The sequence below is a fragment of the Nylanderia fulva genome, unplaced genomic scaffold (genome assembly GCF_048542155.1).
Source record: "Nylanderia fulva isolate GAGA-0341 unplaced genomic scaffold, ASM4854215v1 Scaffold28, whole genome shotgun sequence".
Classification (NCBI taxonomy): domain Eukaryota; kingdom Metazoa; phylum Arthropoda; class Insecta; order Hymenoptera; family Formicidae; genus Nylanderia; species Nylanderia fulva.
In genome coordinates, this window is record NW_028190347.1 from 1,592,557 (window position 1) to 1,612,191 (window position 19,635).

At 36.2% G+C, this 19,635-nt stretch overlaps 1 protein-coding gene across 3 annotated transcripts in view; it reads left to right on the forward strand.

The window, feature by feature from the left end:
* The window catches only part of Rbp6 (RNA-binding protein 6), a 590,474-nt gene that overhangs the window by 217,016 nt on the left and 353,823 nt on the right, over positions 1 to 19,635 (forward strand). For all 3 annotated transcript variants that reach the window (XM_029311221.2, XM_029311220.2, XM_029311223.2), the window contains exon 3: positions 8,501 to 8,582. In XM_029311221.2, the coding sequence (XP_029167054.1) occupies positions 8,501 to 8,582 (82 nt within the window). The remainder of the gene's footprint in view (positions 1 to 8,500; positions 8,583 to 19,635) is intronic.

The following is a 19,635-nucleotide window of genomic DNA, read 5'->3' on the forward strand; positions in this document are numbered from 1 at the left end:
GTCTTGGGGAGAAGTTGGGCAGCGGAGGTTGAGGTAAAATGGAGGTGCGGTAGATATAAGGAAGACGTGGAACAGTGGCTTAGCGGTGAGTATTATCGTATGAGAATCTCTCATCGGGTCCGATAGTTCGAGCGCGCGGATGTGGAATAAAGCTCATCAGGGATTCAGCCCGCAATCCGCATTCGATGAATTAAAGATGTCGCCGGGAGTAACAAGAATGGAGCTCCGTCTCGTTCTCCGCTGCTTCTCCCTTTCCTACACTCCCGACGACTCCTTCGAGTCATCCGAGCGCTTATCCGTTTTATTACGAATGGGATTAATCTCCGCTATCTTGGCCGCGATAAGATATTATTGAAACTGAAGTCTTGAACATCAGGTTTTTTCCACAAAAGAGTATATTGAGCGAGAGGATGTGTGATAACTTGTAATATGTTTATTATTTCGTATAACGTTAACATTATTATATAATATATAAAAAAATTGCATACTATAGAGAGTTAGGTTTTTATATCTCTAAGTTTATTTATCTATTTATTATTTTAAAGTTTAATTTATTTATTTTACGTTAATATAGTGATTTCATTAATTTTTCGTTTTTTGTCACTATTGAATCCTAGAGACAAGGATTATAATTAAAAAATTTATATAAAATTACAATAACATTTAAATCGAGAAACTATCTTTAATCGTACATCCGATATCTAGATTTTTCTTTGAAAGTGTTCTATTTCGTTCTGCTGCTAGTTAATCGATCATGTATATAAGCTTGTTCGTTGGGTCCGATCAATCCCAAGCGCGGCGCGAAATAAAGATCAAGGGTGGCGGAAGAGAACCTCCGCTCTCAAGAACGAGGGAGTGCCATCAAGAAAATCAGTCGCGGTCAGCGAAAGCAGCGATGCTTCGCAGCAAAAGTGTCAGCAGAAAAGCCGGGGGACCGACGACAAAGAACTCGTGGCTGGAGGAGAAGGAGCTCACGAGAAAGGGTGGAAAGCTCAAAGAGGAACGGCAAGGGTGGTACCTGCGTGGTTACCATCATTAGAATGGTGGGCCATAGCTGCAATGCGGGCGCCCATGCGATCGAGCGAAGGAGAAGGGATGGTGTGCACCCCAGCCGGGTGCCTACTATGCACTCTCTCTATCTCTCTCCTCCTCACTATGCATCAACCGCGGCACTATCGCGAATCCTGAAAGTAAGGTTGGCTCGCGGCCAGGTAGGCTCCAGATTCTGTTGTCCTCCCCTTACATCTCGCGTAGAGAATCAACCTATCCCTTCCCGTATTACGATTCTCCTCGTGGCGTTCGCTGCTCTGCGACGCCGATTTGAGTTAATTTGCTGTAACTCGTTATAAATGTCATTCGTTACTATTTTTAGATTCGACGGAGGATTTCGAATTTTTATTATTGCGACAAGAAAAATTGAGATTGAACCACTCGTACGTTACGTGAATATATAATATACGATAAAATAGAGCTTCCTTTTTAGAATTTTCAATAATCGAGAGCAATAACTTTTTCGACTACAAGAGATGTCGGTGCTTCGTCACTTTGATTTTTATACATTTTCGTTTTTATTATGAATTTTTTACAAAAATATATGCTACTATTGATTCTCACGTGATATTCTTGTATAAAATTTGATATTTTTGTAATACCTATCTATATTTGTGTGTGACATTTTGAGTTGTCTATCTCAATGATTTATACGAGATCGATTGGGGAACTAAAAAAAGAAGAAAAAAAAATATTTCCTAAAAAAACTATAGCAATTTGGAATTGGTTCTGATTCCTTCCCGGCTCGTTCGATCGGTACTCGACGATTCCAGTCGAGCTCAAGTGTACACTTACGTTGCCGTTAATGGCTCGTCGCTGCGCAAGAAGACCGCCACGACGGATAGACGGTACGATCTTTTTGGGATGCTGCACGTTCGCCAAAATAGACGCCGGCACGCGAGGAGCGGCTTGAAGTAAGAGAGACGTAGCAGCGTTTCGTTCGCGGCGTCTCTTCCCACGAGAACGCCGAGACAGGGAATGAATTTCCATGCGGTGGCCAATGCGGCAATGTTTATTTATTTAATAGATGTACATATAACGCGCGACGATGTAGTCGGATGATATTGTCGCTCTATTTCTCGGCCGAGAAGTTTGTCAAACCTGATCCCGGAAGGTCACGCGACAGTAATTGAGCTATCGTATGTATGACCGTCTCTAATGGACTTCTCACACACGCGATAATTAATAGTACGATGAATATTAATAGTCCTATTAATGACCTATGAATGTGAGAAATTCGTCATTCTGATACAGGATACACTGGTGACAGTATTGATCGATAATTACGATAGTTCGAGAGGTTTAACAGTTTATTAATGACATATCGTATATAGGTATTTAAAGATCATTTGATGAATGGCAATGAAAAATGTATTCCGTTAGCTCGCTAACGGAACTTTAATTATGGAAATATCTTATTCGCGTTTGATGATTTATTAAATTTTATTTGATCTTTACTTAATAATACTAATATGATAATAATTGAAGAATTTCAGAATGTACTGACGAGCAGATAATATAAAAAAAAAAAAAAAAAATACGTTGACAATAATTTAATTTATTTAATAGTAATTTTGATGATGTAATGCATTTCATCAGAATTTCTATAATTATGAATTACATTTTGTTAAAGTTGCAAATATTATATAATTAAATCTGAATTGTATAGGTAGGTCACATTGTTAAATTGATAATACTATGTACGATAAAAATAAATAATATTTTAATCATCTAATCGAAATTATAGAATAATGCTAATAATATTAATTGCAGGGAACCGCACTAATAAACTGATTACATGAATAACACATGTTAATCACGTATTAATGTCAATAATATTCAATAATGAAGAATGACCGCGCGTCGTGTCACAAGTTAATGTTCGGCAATTTTGACCACTATTTGCAATATTTATCAGATAATTTATGCAAGAACGTATTTATGCGTTCGCGTAACATCTTTGACAGCACCGCTGTTTCACATTTATCGATGTAGCGCGTGAGCATCGTATTTGCGGATGGGTCGCTGAGTATTCGTCGCTAATTTTGGTACGCTCAGGTACAGAAATAGAGACTTATTATTAACGTATACCACGAGTTACAGAATGTTTTTTCAGAGTTGACTTACGACTTGTGCGTGAAGGATGGGAATAATAGCAGAGATATGCTATTTATCACTTTCTTTCCTTATGCAATTAAAAATGAGAAAAATGTCGGAAGCAGTCAACTTATTATGCTCATCAACGTCAAATCGTTTGACAAATTTTTTAAAAATTGAAGATGAATAATGTGAAATATTTAGCACTATAACTAATTTATTTTGAAAGCTTCGTATAATAAAATTTAACACATTTGTCTCATCAATTTGTTAATTGCTCTAATGCAAAAATCGGTGATTTGTTCAAAATTCTCAACATTGAGTTTCGAAAAATTGCCGTTTCTTTCGGAGCTTCTATTTATATTCCTGTAAGTTTTAATTTCACCCTCCCTAACAACATTATGCGATAAATTATTCGAATCGCGCTCTATTATTATTAACTGCTGTTATTATTATTTACCGACTATGTTTCAAGAAATAACAAGAATTCCGCGATTATCGTAAATTATATTAGAATTCTCTTCGCCTCGACGCGTCAGTATAATACGATGCACGAGTATCGTGACCCGTTGTTGAAGACGCGACATCCTTGCTGACAGGAATCTCATCCCGCAGGTAATAGAGAGCGAGGAGGTCCTCTTTTTGCCCGAAGGTATCACGACGCCATTAATATAGTCGTGGGACGCGCGCTAGAGAGTCTCTCTCTCTCTCTCTCTCTTTCGCTCGTTCTTGCCTGCCGGGAACAGGCGCGCAGTAACTTCGCGTTTATTCAAATGATGCTTTAGGTTGAGCCTTGAGCGTCCTTTGGCGGAAGATAAGTAATCCTGGCGGATTCGCGGGAGGCGTAACTCGAGGAAGAAGCGAAGAAAGAAGCGCGACTGGAAATCGGAAAGGGAAGAGTGGAGAGAGGCACGTTCGAGGGTCAGGGATAGAAAGGCAAGGGAAAAGAGAGAAAGAGAGAGAGAGTGAAACCTGAAAGACCGCGAATAGCAGGAAGAGTGAAGCAAGACAGAGAGAAGACGAAAGGACGAGGAGAAAGAGGCGGACAAGGCCATTCGTTTCAATGAACGGTCCTCTGGAATGGGAGAACCACCCCTTTGCCTCTCTTATCCCGTATCCTCCCTGGCTCCTGGGGGATCCGGGAGATAGGATAGGATAGAACTCGGTATATAGGACTTTATGCGAGCCTTCTCTGAATAGAAAAACACTCGAGCAGAGGCCAGCGTGCACTGTGCTCGCTTCCGCATCCCTTCTTCTGTTCCCTCTTCAGCTTCTTGGCATCTCTTCCGATTCTTCCCTAGCGTTGAATCTCATTTGAATGGAGTTCGCCACCTCGCCGTCTCCACTTCCGCCATTGACTACCGCGTGGATAGTCGGTTCTAGAGCTTTCTCATGGCACGGCGACCAATATGCTCCAAGTACGACGCGAGTCGAGACGTGAACTCTCTCTCTCTCTCTCTCTCTTTTTCTATCTGAAAAGAGGATAAAAAGGTCCAGGACAAGTTCTCTTTTTAAGGATTACATTCGTGAATTCGAAGAAAAAAAAATACAAAAGAACTCTGATTAGTTTCGCTTTTTTAGCAATTTTTCAGGGGCTATTGCAATGTCTAGCGCCTCGATTTCTAGGGTTGTACCGGTACAATGAAAATTTCAGTCGATTGTTAAACTTTAAAACTTCTTAAAGTAAGTTGTGATTTATTTAGTCAACAATTTATAGCCACTCTTATCTAAAGAGGTTTATAAATTGTTTCTTAGAGTAAAACTTTTAAAGATATACGAGATTTAATTTGTCAGTGAGAGGGTATTAATGAAAATGATATAGATCTGATTTTTGTAACAAAATAAATTTATAACAATTCCTGTTATGCGGTACAATGCCATTTTAGAAAATTTAAAACTCGTGAACTTTTTATTGTAACTTTTTCGTTTTATAGACTTCAAATTTTCTCATAAACATACAATTAAAACATATAAAATTATATACATGGACTAGAAAAAATACATGGGCTGTTGGAATAAAAACAGTACACGCTTTTCGCGTTTTTTGTTAAGCATACACTCTGTGAAATATTTTTTATCATTTTGTATTTTAATAATATCCGCGAGTTTCTTTGAGCAATGTAATTAATATTCTCTTAATGGAGAAACAAAATACTACTTAAAACGAAACATTTCTATTAATGTGATCTTAGTCTATTTATTAAAGCAATTGATTAGTGAAATATAGTATTGTTCATTTCTGACAAAATTTTGCGTCGATATGTATGTACTCAATTAATTATTGCTATAATAACTGCAATGCTCTTTGTTCACAACATCATAAATTACTACATTCCTGAGAGAAAAGTTAAAGCAAGTTACAAGTAAACATTCCATTTCCTCCAAACACTACTTCATTCGGAGTCGGCAACATATCGCTCCCGTTTCCGTTTGTTGCCATTCGGGGCAAAGAAGAGTTCTGGGCTGAGTAAGCTAGTCGCGTCACCGGCAAAGGGCCAAGGCACGAGCGTACCTTTCGACCGACTGCAACGGTTGAAATGAGAATGCGGGACGAGCGAGGGCCGCGCGTGAAAAATAAGTTGTGCCGGAGAACAATTAAGGAAATGACAGCCGTAAATTTTGGCGGATCGCGGACACGTTTTAAGAGCGTCTTCTCGCAAGAACGACGAAATTGCTTCCATCAATCCGCCAGGACAAATTAAGGCAGCATTGGCAAGCCAGCCCTTTGGAGAATGGGGTGCATTTCTCTTATTTTAACGACATTTTCATAGTAGGCTGACGTTACAGGAGTGAATCTAGAAAATTATCAAAGGGTGCCGCGAAAATTAAGAGAATTATGTTACGAAAAGTATACTTGTGAAGAAATATCCGCAGACGAAATGTGTTAGAGAAAAATAAACTTTTACGTTTATTTTATTCGCTAATATATTTAGCTATATTGTATATTCAGATATATATTTATTTTTATACTAAATAAAATTTATATGTAAGCAAATTATAATAGAGAAAATTATATCAATTTTTTTCAGCTTCATCAGTAAGGGTTTTACATAGAATATACGTTCAGTCATTGTCGCTCCATTGTTCTTTGCGTACAAGTTTTCAAGATTTGAGATCTTTTCGCGTCAGTACACCTCTAAAGAGTCCGCTTTTTTGGTTTTCCGAAAAAGTTTCTCGAATTAAATGCAAATTACAAATCCATTAAGAAGTAATTCAACGGCACGCGCTTCGATAATGCTCTTTTTTATTAACAAAATCTTATTTTCGACGAGGAAGGTGATGGCGTAATAAACGGTGACGTCAATATCTCTGATCTAGCTAATTGTCTTTTAAATGTTTCGTCATGAAACGAACATTAGCCGGTGTGGTCGATAACAGATTCTCGCTATATGCCTCCTTAAGAATTTTGACTTGGTGTTACTAATTAACAATATATAGAGGGGTTGGGTGTAATTTATGCGTGAGGCTTGTTACCAAACAGGTGGTGCCCGACGGCTAATGACCTGGGGATACCAATAATTCATTGATTAATGCCGCGCGTTGAATTAGCAAGTCCTGTTATCTCGTATTTTACATGAAAATAACAATTATCAAACGCTTCAAATTTTTACGATAACAGTCGCTTGTGTATGCGTTTCATTGTAAAAAATACATATATAATAATTAAGATTTTTATTTCTATTTAATATATTTAATCCATTTTTTATTACTTTTCCTTCCATTTATGTATTCTCTTTAAATGTTTAAATGTCTTGCATTTTGGTGTTAAATATTTTTTAAGTCTTAAATTATAATTTTGCTAAAGCAAATACGTTTGAATCTAACTAAAGAATAAATTCATTTAATTGCAGTACAAAAATTTTTAATACTTACAAATACAACTATTAATGCTTCAATGTTGGTACGGCAATTATTTTTTTTAATTTTACTCTAATTAAACACATATTTCACAATTTATTCTTTATTATTTAAATAATATTATTACGTATTCTTTAGGTAAAAAAATATATATATTTATTATTTTTAAAAACTATAATAATTGTATGTAAAATTATTCTTAGTATATTTTTTAATAGGTTCTAAATATTATCAGACATTATATCGCTTTTTAAAGAGAATATATTTTTTAGAAAATATTATCTATTCTTTCTATGAATGTATTTTATAGGTACAATCCATTGGAAGAGTAATTTAGAAAAGCGTATTTAGATTTGCCGCGTATTGTGAAGCTATGTTGGGATTTATTGAAACTCATTCGCGACTGAAGAGCCAAGTAACCGCTGAACATTACGAAGTCTTTAGAGCAGACTGGATGAAACAGCGTATAATTAGATAAGGTGTAAGATGTATTTGGAGCGCGGCCATGTTGGCCCGCCGCCAGTATTCAGCCTTTTGCTATAAGCCTACGAAAAGGGTCAAGGGGGTGTCCCTGGCGAAAAAGAGCGAGAAAGCTCTACATTGATTACATCGGTCGCATTGATTGTGTGGAACATATGCGATTGGATAATTTCTCGGTCAACTAAAAAGTAGAAAGAGAGAATGAACGCTTGGTATGATTTTTTTCCTGCTCTTTCATATTCAGTGGACAAAAGATATTAATTTGTGACTTATGGATTTTTCTGATGCTCTTATTTGAACAATCTGAAGTAATTTTTTAATAGAAAAATTATAAAAGTTGATTGAAGAGAGAAAACATTTGCTTTTTCGTATTTCATCGGCTATATTTTCAATGTACCGTTGTGTTATTAGTTATGCTTCGATTTTAATTTTTACTGTTATTATTTTAATTTTTTAACTCAGAAATTAATTTTGTTGTTATCTATTTAAACATAAAGTGTGATTGTTGAGTTGACTCGTCATAGCAAATGCACAATATGTCGAATTAGCTGTCATCAAAGATAGATCGTGCTAAGCTAAAGCTTTACTTTGAACGCACGCACCGCGCGTTTATCAGGCTATGAGGATTACGTTCCGAAGTGTCGACGCGTTGTTATCTACTAATTCCAATTAGCGTCAGTGATCTTCTGTGTTGCCAACTCTAACTTTGGTTGACAGCGATGCTTGTACGATAGGATGTTATTTGGATTTTCGTCACTATATATGTATTTCACCAAAGAGACCAATTTTTTTGTAAAAGAATATTTTCGTGAAGAATGGCGAGAATGTGTCATAATAAAGGTGACATTTTATATGACTGAAAATAATGCGAGAAAAATGCGATGTTTAAGAAAAATGCAATATGTGAGATGTTATAACGATGTCTAATAAATCTAAAATAGTTATTGAAAATATTTATTAAATCATATTACTTCTTCATTATAAAAAGTAATCGATATAAATCATTTTGTTTCAGAGAGCCTCAGGGAGTATTTCACCAAGTATGGAGACATCACAGAGGTCATGGTCATGAAAGATCCCACCACGCGACGATCAAGGTTAGCACTTTGTATATTTTATATCTATATATTATTTTTAGATTTTATTTTATTAATTCTGTGTGCGAAAATATATATTTTTCATTATTTCAAATTTTTCAATTATACTCTTTTAAGAAAGTATACATCAGGTGCATATATGTATATATTTATACATAAAAAACTATAATTTGAATGGTCTCGTAGAAATTTATAACATATTAGTTTTCCGGAACTTTTCATTAAATTTTTTATTTTGTCATTGAGCGCACATATGATTGACGCATCGAGGTTGACTTCGTTAAAAATAAATAGCCCGTAAAAATCTGAACTTTATATTTTTCTTACTTTATGTTTTCAATCTTCTTCTCAAGAAAATTATGACAAAACTTATAACTCTGAAAGATAATGACAAGGTTGTTAAAATTGCAATATTTGAAGTTAATGGTGAGATAATAACAGTCAAAATTATGATAACTGCTGCTATTGGATTGTCAAAATAATGATATAATAATAGTAATGGCAGTTGAGAAGTTAAACTAAAATTTTTGAAAGAATTGTGCGGGATTAAAGAGAAATTATGTGAACTATAAAAAGTAGTACAAGTTAACAAATACGCTGCAAGATGCTTGCGGTGGTGTTTTTTTATACTCGCTGCAGAATTAATTCACTGCGCTGTCCGCGTCACGAAAACTAATGCGCAGTATAATATAATGATATACAACGTGTTGCGAAAATCGAGTTTTGCATCGAGCCGCTGTTAAGAAGAAAACAGAGTAACGCTAAAGCGGATGGTAAATGCCAGAGCGCACCAGCCTCGGAGTAATTACCGGTTTTTAAGTGGAGGAAACGAGGGGCGAGTCCGACGACGAGGGTCGAAAGAAGAGGGATTGAAGGGAAGGTTGGAGAGGTGCAACAGCTATATACAGTGTCACTCTAGTGTAAAAGGGGAACGCGTCTTATCGCCCATCGAATGCAAAGCCGCCGATGTTTTATTATTGTAAGCTTAACGAAGACAACAAAGAGAATATGATTCGCATCAGTGCGATATTATTATCGGAATGCAATATAGGGTTGTTTTGAAGAGAGAGGGAGAGGAAAAAACGTATACATTAATATATATGTATCTTATCTTGCAGTTATTTATGATACGAGTTTTTTAAACATTTTTTTTCTTAATACTTTAGTCTTGATTTCGATTTAGATACGACTTATTGCTTGAGAAATATAGAGCGGAGTAAAAAGGCCACGTATCCATACTCATATAGCTATTAATAAAAATTATTTTTTACTATAATTACATTTTTAAATCTGTTTTTTTTTATTATACAAGCATGATTGTATGTCTACCTATTAAAATTTTTTTTCTCTTTATATTCACTTCTCTAGTCTTTTGATTTACAAAGAAGAAATATATGAAATACCAATATATATTCTTTATTTCTATTTTAAGTTTACATCTTATCTATTCATTCCTTTTAATTTTAGATTCATAGTGCCCAGATTCTTTCCATTATGATATTCAAGTCCCTAATATTCGCTATTATCAACTGAAGCTTTTATATTATAAAAGCGCGTCGTGAAGCGCCGTTTATGCAACGATAATCGCAGTCGAATTGTCGCTGTTTAAATTGCCATCTCTGGCGTTTATGCGCCGGTTACCTCTCGTACCGTGCATTTCTCCGTCTAATTAATTGGCCAGAAACTTTCGGGCCGTGCCCGCCAACCTTCTCTAATTATTCGTTCCTTTCATTCTCGCGAGAGGAGGAGCGGAAAGGGACGTAGAAGAGAAGGAATTGCTGGACAACAAAACGAAACAGAGGACAACTTACTTCCGTCGAGTTACAAAGCACAAGCAACAGCGGGCCTATTCGCGCCCGCTTATTAAGCGACGATAAAGCCCGCAAAATCAAAGAGCATTTCCCACTCCCTTTCAACCCCTGGCATTCATTCACGATTTTCTTTCCCTTTCTTATTTTCTCTCAATTTTCGTAAATTTGCCCCTTTCTCGTCTCCTCTCTCTTTCGTGTTCTGAATAGTTCGAAGTCCACTGACAATTAAGAGTTTTGTTCCTTACTCTTACCACCGATGAACTCGTTATGAATCCACTTCGTCAACGAAACAAATTTCAAGATGATTAGAATTTAATTTAATTTTTCTTTTCTTACTTCCCTAATATAATAAACGTCGAATCATCAAAAAATAAAATTTATTTATCCATCCATAAAAGATACTGTAATAAAAATGTAAGGACGCGGATAATAATTTACGAGAGAAATCAATCTACGCTGCGCGAGATTCGGGATACATCCGCGGATTATCCTTGCGGATTAACCGAGATGTGCCGTCGATAGATTTAAATTTCTTTCGCCGTGGTATAACGAGAAGTTTCTCGGGTAGATGGAGATCGCTTAAGAGTTGGGAGGCAACGGAGACGGCGAACGAAGGAGACAGAATGGAGAGATAGAAGAAGGGGACCATTCGGGAGAGAGAGTCGGGGTGGTTGAATCCCTCAGCGCCACGTCGTAGCTCATATCTGCCGCAAGGGGACGCGCGGATCCTGTATGCAGGGGTTGAGGCATGGGGTTACTCTGCGGGTTGTAAATTAATGGTTAGCCCGTGGCATGGTGGGGTTCGGCCTAAGGGTTCTGGTTGATCTATGGGCGGCATGTGTGCCAGGTCAAACGGGCCTTGCCCACTGATACGGGAGCAAGAGAATCTCACACACACACACACACACTCTCTCTTTCTCCTTCTCCTTCTACTTTGTCATCCTCTTCCTTCTAGTTGCAGTGGAATGTAAAATCGATAACTGTTTTGATAAAGCTATTCGCGACTATAGATATAGGAACAAATTTATATTTAAGAGCGAGTCTTTAAAATATAATTCGATTGTCTTCGACATTTTGTGATATGTTACATATATATCTAGTTTTTTCATATATACGGATTCACGGAACTGGATTTATTTTCAAAATTGATTATGATTCTATTTTTCAATGCATTTTTTTCTTTCTATTTTAGAGCGAAGCCGAAATAACCGTGTTCCGATTACGACGTAATTAATTATTTTTACATTAGAACGTTCAATATTATTTCATGGTCTTAAAGTCGGAATATAACTACAAGTCTACGTTAAAATTAATTATTCTATTTATGAAATTTGTTTTTTGCTTGAATTATTAATCGATGCTTATTAAATTGACGATATTATAATTGTTATATGTGCATTAACATTATGTATACGCGTCTTTGGAATATAAAAATAATACGACGCAGCCAAGCCAATCGCTCCTTTATGAGTTTCTCAAGTAGTCGTAATAACGATGAGATTCTAGTTGCGATCAACGTGTAATGGCAGATATTTGAACGCAGTTAACTTTAATATTATCTGGAATTGTGCTTTGAAAAAGATCAGTAACATATGTATGTTGAAAAATCGATAATCTGCTTCTCCTAATCTTTTCTCTTCTTCTATTATCAACTATTTCTAATAAAATTTTTAGCTATACAAATTAAATACGTCGCACTGCTCAATTATAATATTTTGTGGCCTCTTGTAAATCGCCAGTTTAGCCTTCAAAGATTCATATTTGCACACTATATCTATATATATATATGTATATCTTCCTTGTATATTTTGACAGTATTTTTATTTCGATTCATCTTTTATTATGAGAATAAATCTGATTTAGACATTTTGACAGCGCGCAATAATTAAAGTCTTCGTAAATAGGCAAAGCGCTAAGTCAACAAAGCGTTTGCCAGAGGAATTTACGTTTGTACATAATCACCTTTAGATTGTCGAGATATACTTCTGTACGACCGTTATTCCTCGTTAAACGAATCGAAATTCTCATTTCTGGCGATTTTGCTTCTTTCGAGGGAAGCAAGTACGCAGACTCTTCTATCGACAGTCTCATTTCCTGCCTCGAACTTATCAAGACAAATATACGCCGAGCACGCTCCCTCGCTTGCCTCTCGCCGTCCATCCGTCGGAAAATATCTCTAATGAACAAACTATCCGATTTGAGCCCGCGCTACAGCATCTCGACACGCCTTCTTCTCGTTTCTCGCCTCGCGAGGAGGTTGCAGCGTCTTCGATAACCAATCTCAATTTCGTCACGATATATCTGTTACGCAGTCCCGAGATTTTATTGAGTGTCTTCCTTTTCGCTTTCTCCCTCTCTTTCCTGAACAATCGTTTTCACACTTCCTAAATTATACGGAGAATGTTGCTACATCTTATCGAAAGTTGAAAGGAAAATCGAAGCGTTGATATTACATGTGATTTCTTTATGATTCTATTTTATTATAAAAAAGGAATAGCGGTTCGTGAAAAATGAAAAATGACCTCATTTTTTATATTTTATTCTGTTAATGAAATATAAAATGGTACGAAGTAAAACAGAAAATCATTATTAAAATTAATTAAATAAATTTGAACTATAATACACATATTAATTAATTTCATTTTTCGCAATCTATTCTATTTTCAAATACTACGACGTAAGATCATTCAGTCAGATATGATACAAAATGTATATAGAATGCGAAGAAGATCGGAGAATTCGAAATCTCTTTCTGGCGGAGCAATCTGTTAATTCGATCGTAACTCGTCGTTAAGGGAGAATTTAGTTGGTACTTGCCGGCGATAATTACACGGGTTTTGCGGCACGTGGTGGAACGGGGAGGGATGCGATGCCGCGAAAGGCGAGAAAACTCGAAGAAGAAGAAAGGGAGAGAGACAGGCAGATGCTGGCTGAAGTAGAATTTATTGGGCGATAAGCGCCGTGCAACTTTCTTCCCTTACGATCGTCATTCTTTATCAGCCCACTCGTGGCCGACAGCACGGCGTATCGGCGCACCAGGATAGACTAGGCTTTATGAATCGGGATTATTAAGGTCTTTCTTAGATCATACATCTTTTTCCCCTTCCTCTCTTCGCATCACCAAATGGAAACGTCGCCGTAGAGAACTCCCGGTCCTCCGTCTTCGTGTATCTCGTTGAGATAGCTAGTCGCGCTACTGGCATTCAAGACACCATTTCCATTCACCGATAGACAAGTTTTGGAACGTAATTATCGTTTCCAAAGCTCGATTTAATCAGATAAATTTCAGTCGTTCAATCCTCAATTTCGTATTTTGACAATTAAGCCTATTTTTATTTTAAGCGAATTTATCAGAGAAACTTACGATAGTACAAAAAATATCCAACGAATAGATACGAGTTTTGAAAAGAATAGAGAAGGAAAAAAAATTATTTATATCTTGGTTTTTGACTATTAAAACATTTTTGTTGTACGACTTGAAATTTACGCATTGCGATATACGAAGTAATTGCGATTATTTCTTAAGATAGAACCCTCAAACATTTTCTAAGCGTGCGGCTTGGTCTCGACGGTTATCGGGTCACGCGTACCGATCGTTTCCCGGAGGTTATAAGGCGCACTCCGGCTGATAGCCGCGCACATGACCGCGCGTCCAGGATGGACGATAGAGGTCTTGAGTAATTTATCAGGGTGGTTGAAGGGCGTGGGTGGCGATGGGCGCAGGTGATGCGCGCTGCAAAGCGCGAGAATCCGTGACCGGCGCCGTGGCGCGAAGTCTTATCTGCTCAGCGGGCGAGCGCACGAGGGTGCTCATCTACTCGCCGTTAGTTATAGCGTTAGATGTTAGCAATCTCAGTTCTCGCCGTGGCACAGAAACGTCACAGCTGCGATGTATATGTACGTAACTCGGTCGACTCGAATCTAGTTCTCCCACAGGCTTAGATAATGCACGGCAAAATCAAATAATATATTAAACCATTCGCGAGAGTTAATGCTTGGAAAGTTTTCACGATAAAATATTTTTAATTCGTTTTTATAGCTATGAAATTTATAAATGTAAAATTTAATTTATTGGCAGATATAGATTTTCGAGGCTCGTTTTCAGTTTTAATTCATTACGAGTGCAAAGATTTTTTATAAAATTATAATTACATTCTTTTTGAATATTATTCCGTGATTATTTCCATGTGTTGATAATTTTTTTTATTTTATCTTTTGTATAAAAAAATGACTTATTGTTGAATCTATTTTAATTTTAATTATTTCTGATACCCACAAATCATTCATAATGTTCTTATAAAATTGAGTTTATTTTTGTACATGTAATGCGCGTACGTGCATTATATTTGCCTTCAACTTAGCATCACGTATTGAAATTATGATAAATATTAATAAACTATATAAATTGATTTCTTGTCTTAGTAATAATAGAAAATAATTTTACACTTTAATATAATTCCTACCTATAGTCTAACCTTAGAGGATGAAAATAATTGCTCGAGACAGCAGATACAAAAAGTAATAAAGAGCGAAATGTTAAAGGCGATCGAGATAGCGGCAAAGTATGTACGTATGTCGGTAGATCATTTGGGTGGAAGTTGTGGGAGGGGAAGACGCGAAATGTGGAGGATGCAGAGGTGGGTTAATGTGAGTCCGCGTAAGGACACCCGCTGCGCCCTGCGGGAGTTAACGCGGGAATCGCGTGTTCTCCCTATGAAACACGGAACGGCGAAGAACATAAGGGAGAAAGACGGCTGGAATAAAGCGGGATAAATAGAGGGAAAAAGAGAAAGGAGTAAGGATTTTCTACGATTATTTTTCCGCTTGTTCGAAAGGAAAAAATATGTCGATTATGTGATGACACATCGCGATCGTGTTATTGTGCCTGAATTGGTGTCTCCTAGCGGTTTCTCCAGTTTAATATTAATAAAGAGAAATTGTATTAACATAGAAATATTTAAGAAAACATAACTATGTTGTAGTTAATATTATTGTGTTAATTTTTTATTAATCTCCTCATAATTTTAAAGATTTATTTTGCCGATTCTATGAATTAACTGCAATAATTATATTATATCATTGCTCTCAAATAACTAATTATAATAATTAATAAAATAAAAGACTTAATTTATTAATAATAAAAATATAATTATAACTACAGATGAAACTAATTTTTGATGGTTTCAAAAAATCCAAGTCTATCGATAGCGAAATATCGTCAAAATTTTAATATTTTCTTTCATAATAATTTTTCGAACGTTTACAATATACGCTTTACTATATACGATGTTTATATACGTAGATACTGTATTCTCATGTGCGTTTCTATAAATCTACGTTACGACACGTTAATAATCGCGGCAATATTCGCGCTTTAAGACGCGCTGCCGCAAAACATGCGAAGGGTACTTTTATAGACATCCGTTGTATCGTTTCGGCCCTTTCATATGCGCTTTTATGGCGCGCGTCCTGTAACGCCAGCATCACAATGTGCGAAGATGTCTTACAACACCGTAAAACAAACTCCTTACACTAGGGAGCGGCCGCTGTAACGATGATTTGTTTTTCGCTCGACAACTTTTGAGCACCCGCGCAATAACTACTGCAGTTTCCGTTTCCGCATACGAATGACGATGACCATCGTAGCGCCATAAGCGCGAATTGTGAGCTCACGACGGAAAGAAGATGCGCGTAAATATAAAATCGCACGTAGTTGCAATAATAACTTATGTCTATATTAATAGAGATTCTTCGCGATAATGTATTTTCGCGGATACAGTGAAATTAAACTAATGGCCAATTAAGTTAAAAGCATATCATCTTTATATTTCTGGATTTTAATAAATTAAAATTATAAATTTAGATTTTTTGATTGGCAGCCCTACAAGTAAACCAAAATTATTTAAATCGGGTATATTTAATTCTTTATATTTATTACCAGAAAAGATACCAATAAATATAATATTTTATGTGCGAAAACTAAATATGATTTACGAGCGAAATTTCAAAGCACTTTGCAAGCAATCGCCATGGATATACGTGTGCATGTGTGTGTATGTGTGTGTGTGTGTGTGTGTACATCCGACTTCTATGACCGCATTTCGTTAGTGCAGCGCAGTACAGTTGGATTTCTATTTAGATACGCGATATTAATAAGCGACATTGGGAAGAAAGAGAGAGCGTCTCCGCGAAGGTAAACGCGCTTAAAAGCCACCGCTGCCCGGGTTTTGAGCGGGAAAACGAGATATTCGTCTGTAAAAATCGTCTGGTACTGACGCGCCGCGATTTATTAGCATCTCCCGAGCGACCGCGAATTCCGCATTCGCGAAAAGCCGTGGCACGTGTCGCGACGCATCGCGTCGCGCCACGTCGTTGTTATGCGACTTGGCGTCGAGATGTATGAATGTAGCCAGCGACGTCTTTAAGCAAATTACGTGGACTGATCTGTCTCGGATTTAACGGTTGCTCGCTGATATCAAACACGCCAGACTGCGTCTCTTCTCCACCGTATATTTGGTATCTGTATTAATTTTATTATAAGGAGCCAAAGGTTGTCATTTTCTCAAAAGATGAAATTTAAACTTTGATTCGAATAGATTTTCGGATAGATAGATGGAATATTTAATTCTTTAATTAATGTCACTTCTGTTGGCAGTTAGTTTATTTTGCATCTAATATTAAAATGTGTATATCAAATTAATATCTTGAAATATTGACAAAACCAGTCACGACTTTTTATGAGAAGAATTGTAAGATTTATATAATATAAGATGAAAATTATTTCAATGTCGCGTATACTTAAAATATTTTTGTAGAGTCTTTTTCTTTATCTCTTTTGCATTTTGTTTTTTTTTTATTGATTTTCTATACGAAAAGCATGATTTTGTTATATCTTAAAAAGAAATTAAAAAGCGCAAATGTTTAAGCTTATTTTTATATATATTATATTATGGATTTTTTTCCAAAATAGACTTACTGAAAAATAAAATGTTACAAACCTGACGAGATATAAAATGGGATAGTAGTAATAAAATTTCATGAACAGCTATTCCGAAAGATTCGATCTATTTGGACAACATTCGAACGATACGCTTTCTGTGGATGATTGAAGGGGTAATATAAATTCTCGATCGTAAAACTATTTTTATTCGTTTTATAAAATATATTTTTACAGAGTGTGTCCATCGCACAACTAGTGCTATGCAAAATTGAGGGAAACGACTGATAGTTCGCTGTTTACGGCCGTATTCTTGATAGCGTATCTCGAATAGCATTTCCCGCGTATGTTGCACGCGCGATGAAGACGATGCACGATGTCGAGATTACACTTAAGACACAACCGACATATCTCACGTAGCGATCTTTTGATTACCTCCCTCTGTTCAGGAACTTTCTTCTTGTTTTATCCTAATTCCTTCTTATCATTTCGTTATACGGCTTAATACCGACGTTTTATTTACACACTTTTCTTCAGTTTCTGTATGTTTCGGGAGATAAGTTAATAAAATGTAAATGTTAAATCTTTTAACTCTTAGGAATTCTTTCACTATGTTTCTACCATTCCTTTTGTTAAAAATTAGATGACGGTTTTACATAGATGTCGTGTAAAAAAATTTTTTTCTACCGACTTAAAATCTGACAAATTGTACCCTGAAAAGTGCGACTCAACAATTTTAATTGCGATCGATCTAAAAGCGGGACACGCTAGGCATCGTCTGGTCTAATGCTCGTTGCACACGATAGTGCATACGCGGCCAAATCATTATTGTCCGAGAGAAGAGAGGGAAGAGAGAGAACTACTACTACAGCATTATATATTATACTAACCGAGTGGAACAAACCGTATTGTATCCTACTGTCATTTGCTAAACGTAAATTAAACCACGTAATGGATGTAAATCTCCGTGTTATTAGATAACATAGTTTAATTATTTTACATAAGGTCACGCGAGATTGATTGTGAAATTGCTTCTCTCTGTGGTTTTCTATTATATTATATTACGTAAAATTGTTATATCATATATTATATTAGATTAAGTATTCTTTTTATTTCAACGATTTGAAAAATTACGTATTGACGTAAACGAATGGCTTTCACGCGGCTTTCGTATTATTTTCGTGCATTTATGTGAGCTATCACTTCAAATACGTAGATATCTTGAGATTTCATGGAATATATTATGGCGAGTCGATCGGTTCGAGGTGGCTATGCTCCATCCTTCACTCTGGCGTTTGCAAACTAACTTACCAACGCGAGTGCATTCGCAGCATATCCGTGTGCGTGTACGTGCATGCAAGAGCTTCCATGCGGGACGGATTGCCGCTGACCCGTTGTTAAGTTAGTTCGCCGTGCTTCGTGTCGCGCTGTCGGGAGAGTAGTTCTGCTAATTAAATTGGCGCCGCGCGATTGGCGTGTGAGGACGGCGAAAAATAGTGGTACGTTCCACGAGGAGACATTGTCACGCAGCACTGGGTCACTGGGAAAACTAGTGATAGACAATCGGCAAAAACTTTCGAATTTATACCCATTTAAATAGTACCCTTAGATTTCGAGATGAATGGACTTATACGCTATTAAAAGTAACATCATCCGTTGATATTTTTGGTTGAATTTTGATTTCATTTTTCATGTTATATCTATTATTATAGAAGCTGACATTTATCCACGTTCAATTTGTTTCCAATCTCTTTGAGAAATATTTATAATCGAGTTCGTGTAACAGTTTAGAATTTTATGCTAAAGAAGTTTTACATATTCTTGTATCAGTTGTATGCAAAGTAATTAGTTGAAGAATCTTGTAAGACATTACATTTACATCAATATTAATACAAATTCATTAAGTTATTTATTAATGGAATCTATAAAGGGAGAAATATTATCAAATTGAAGGCTAAATAGAAGGGATTAATTTAATAATCTGCTTGATTAAACGCAATCATGCAAAATATCTGAATGCTTGAAAATTCGGATTTTTCTCTATCAATCTTTATTTATTCCATTATTATTTATTATTCTCGTTTGTTTTGCACGTTCTTTTGTCGTCAACTCGTTCGAGTTCATTTTGCAAAGATTCGATGGAAACTCGGAGTATGCTTGTTCAATGTAAGCTTGTCCTTAACTTGACAACCGGATCTAGAAAAAGCTTGACTTTTCCTTCTAAAGTCCCAAGGGAATCGAAAGAAAAAGATGTTTGCCGACCGCGATATTTTTGTCGTATCGTGCATTCGTTTTGTATTGGGCT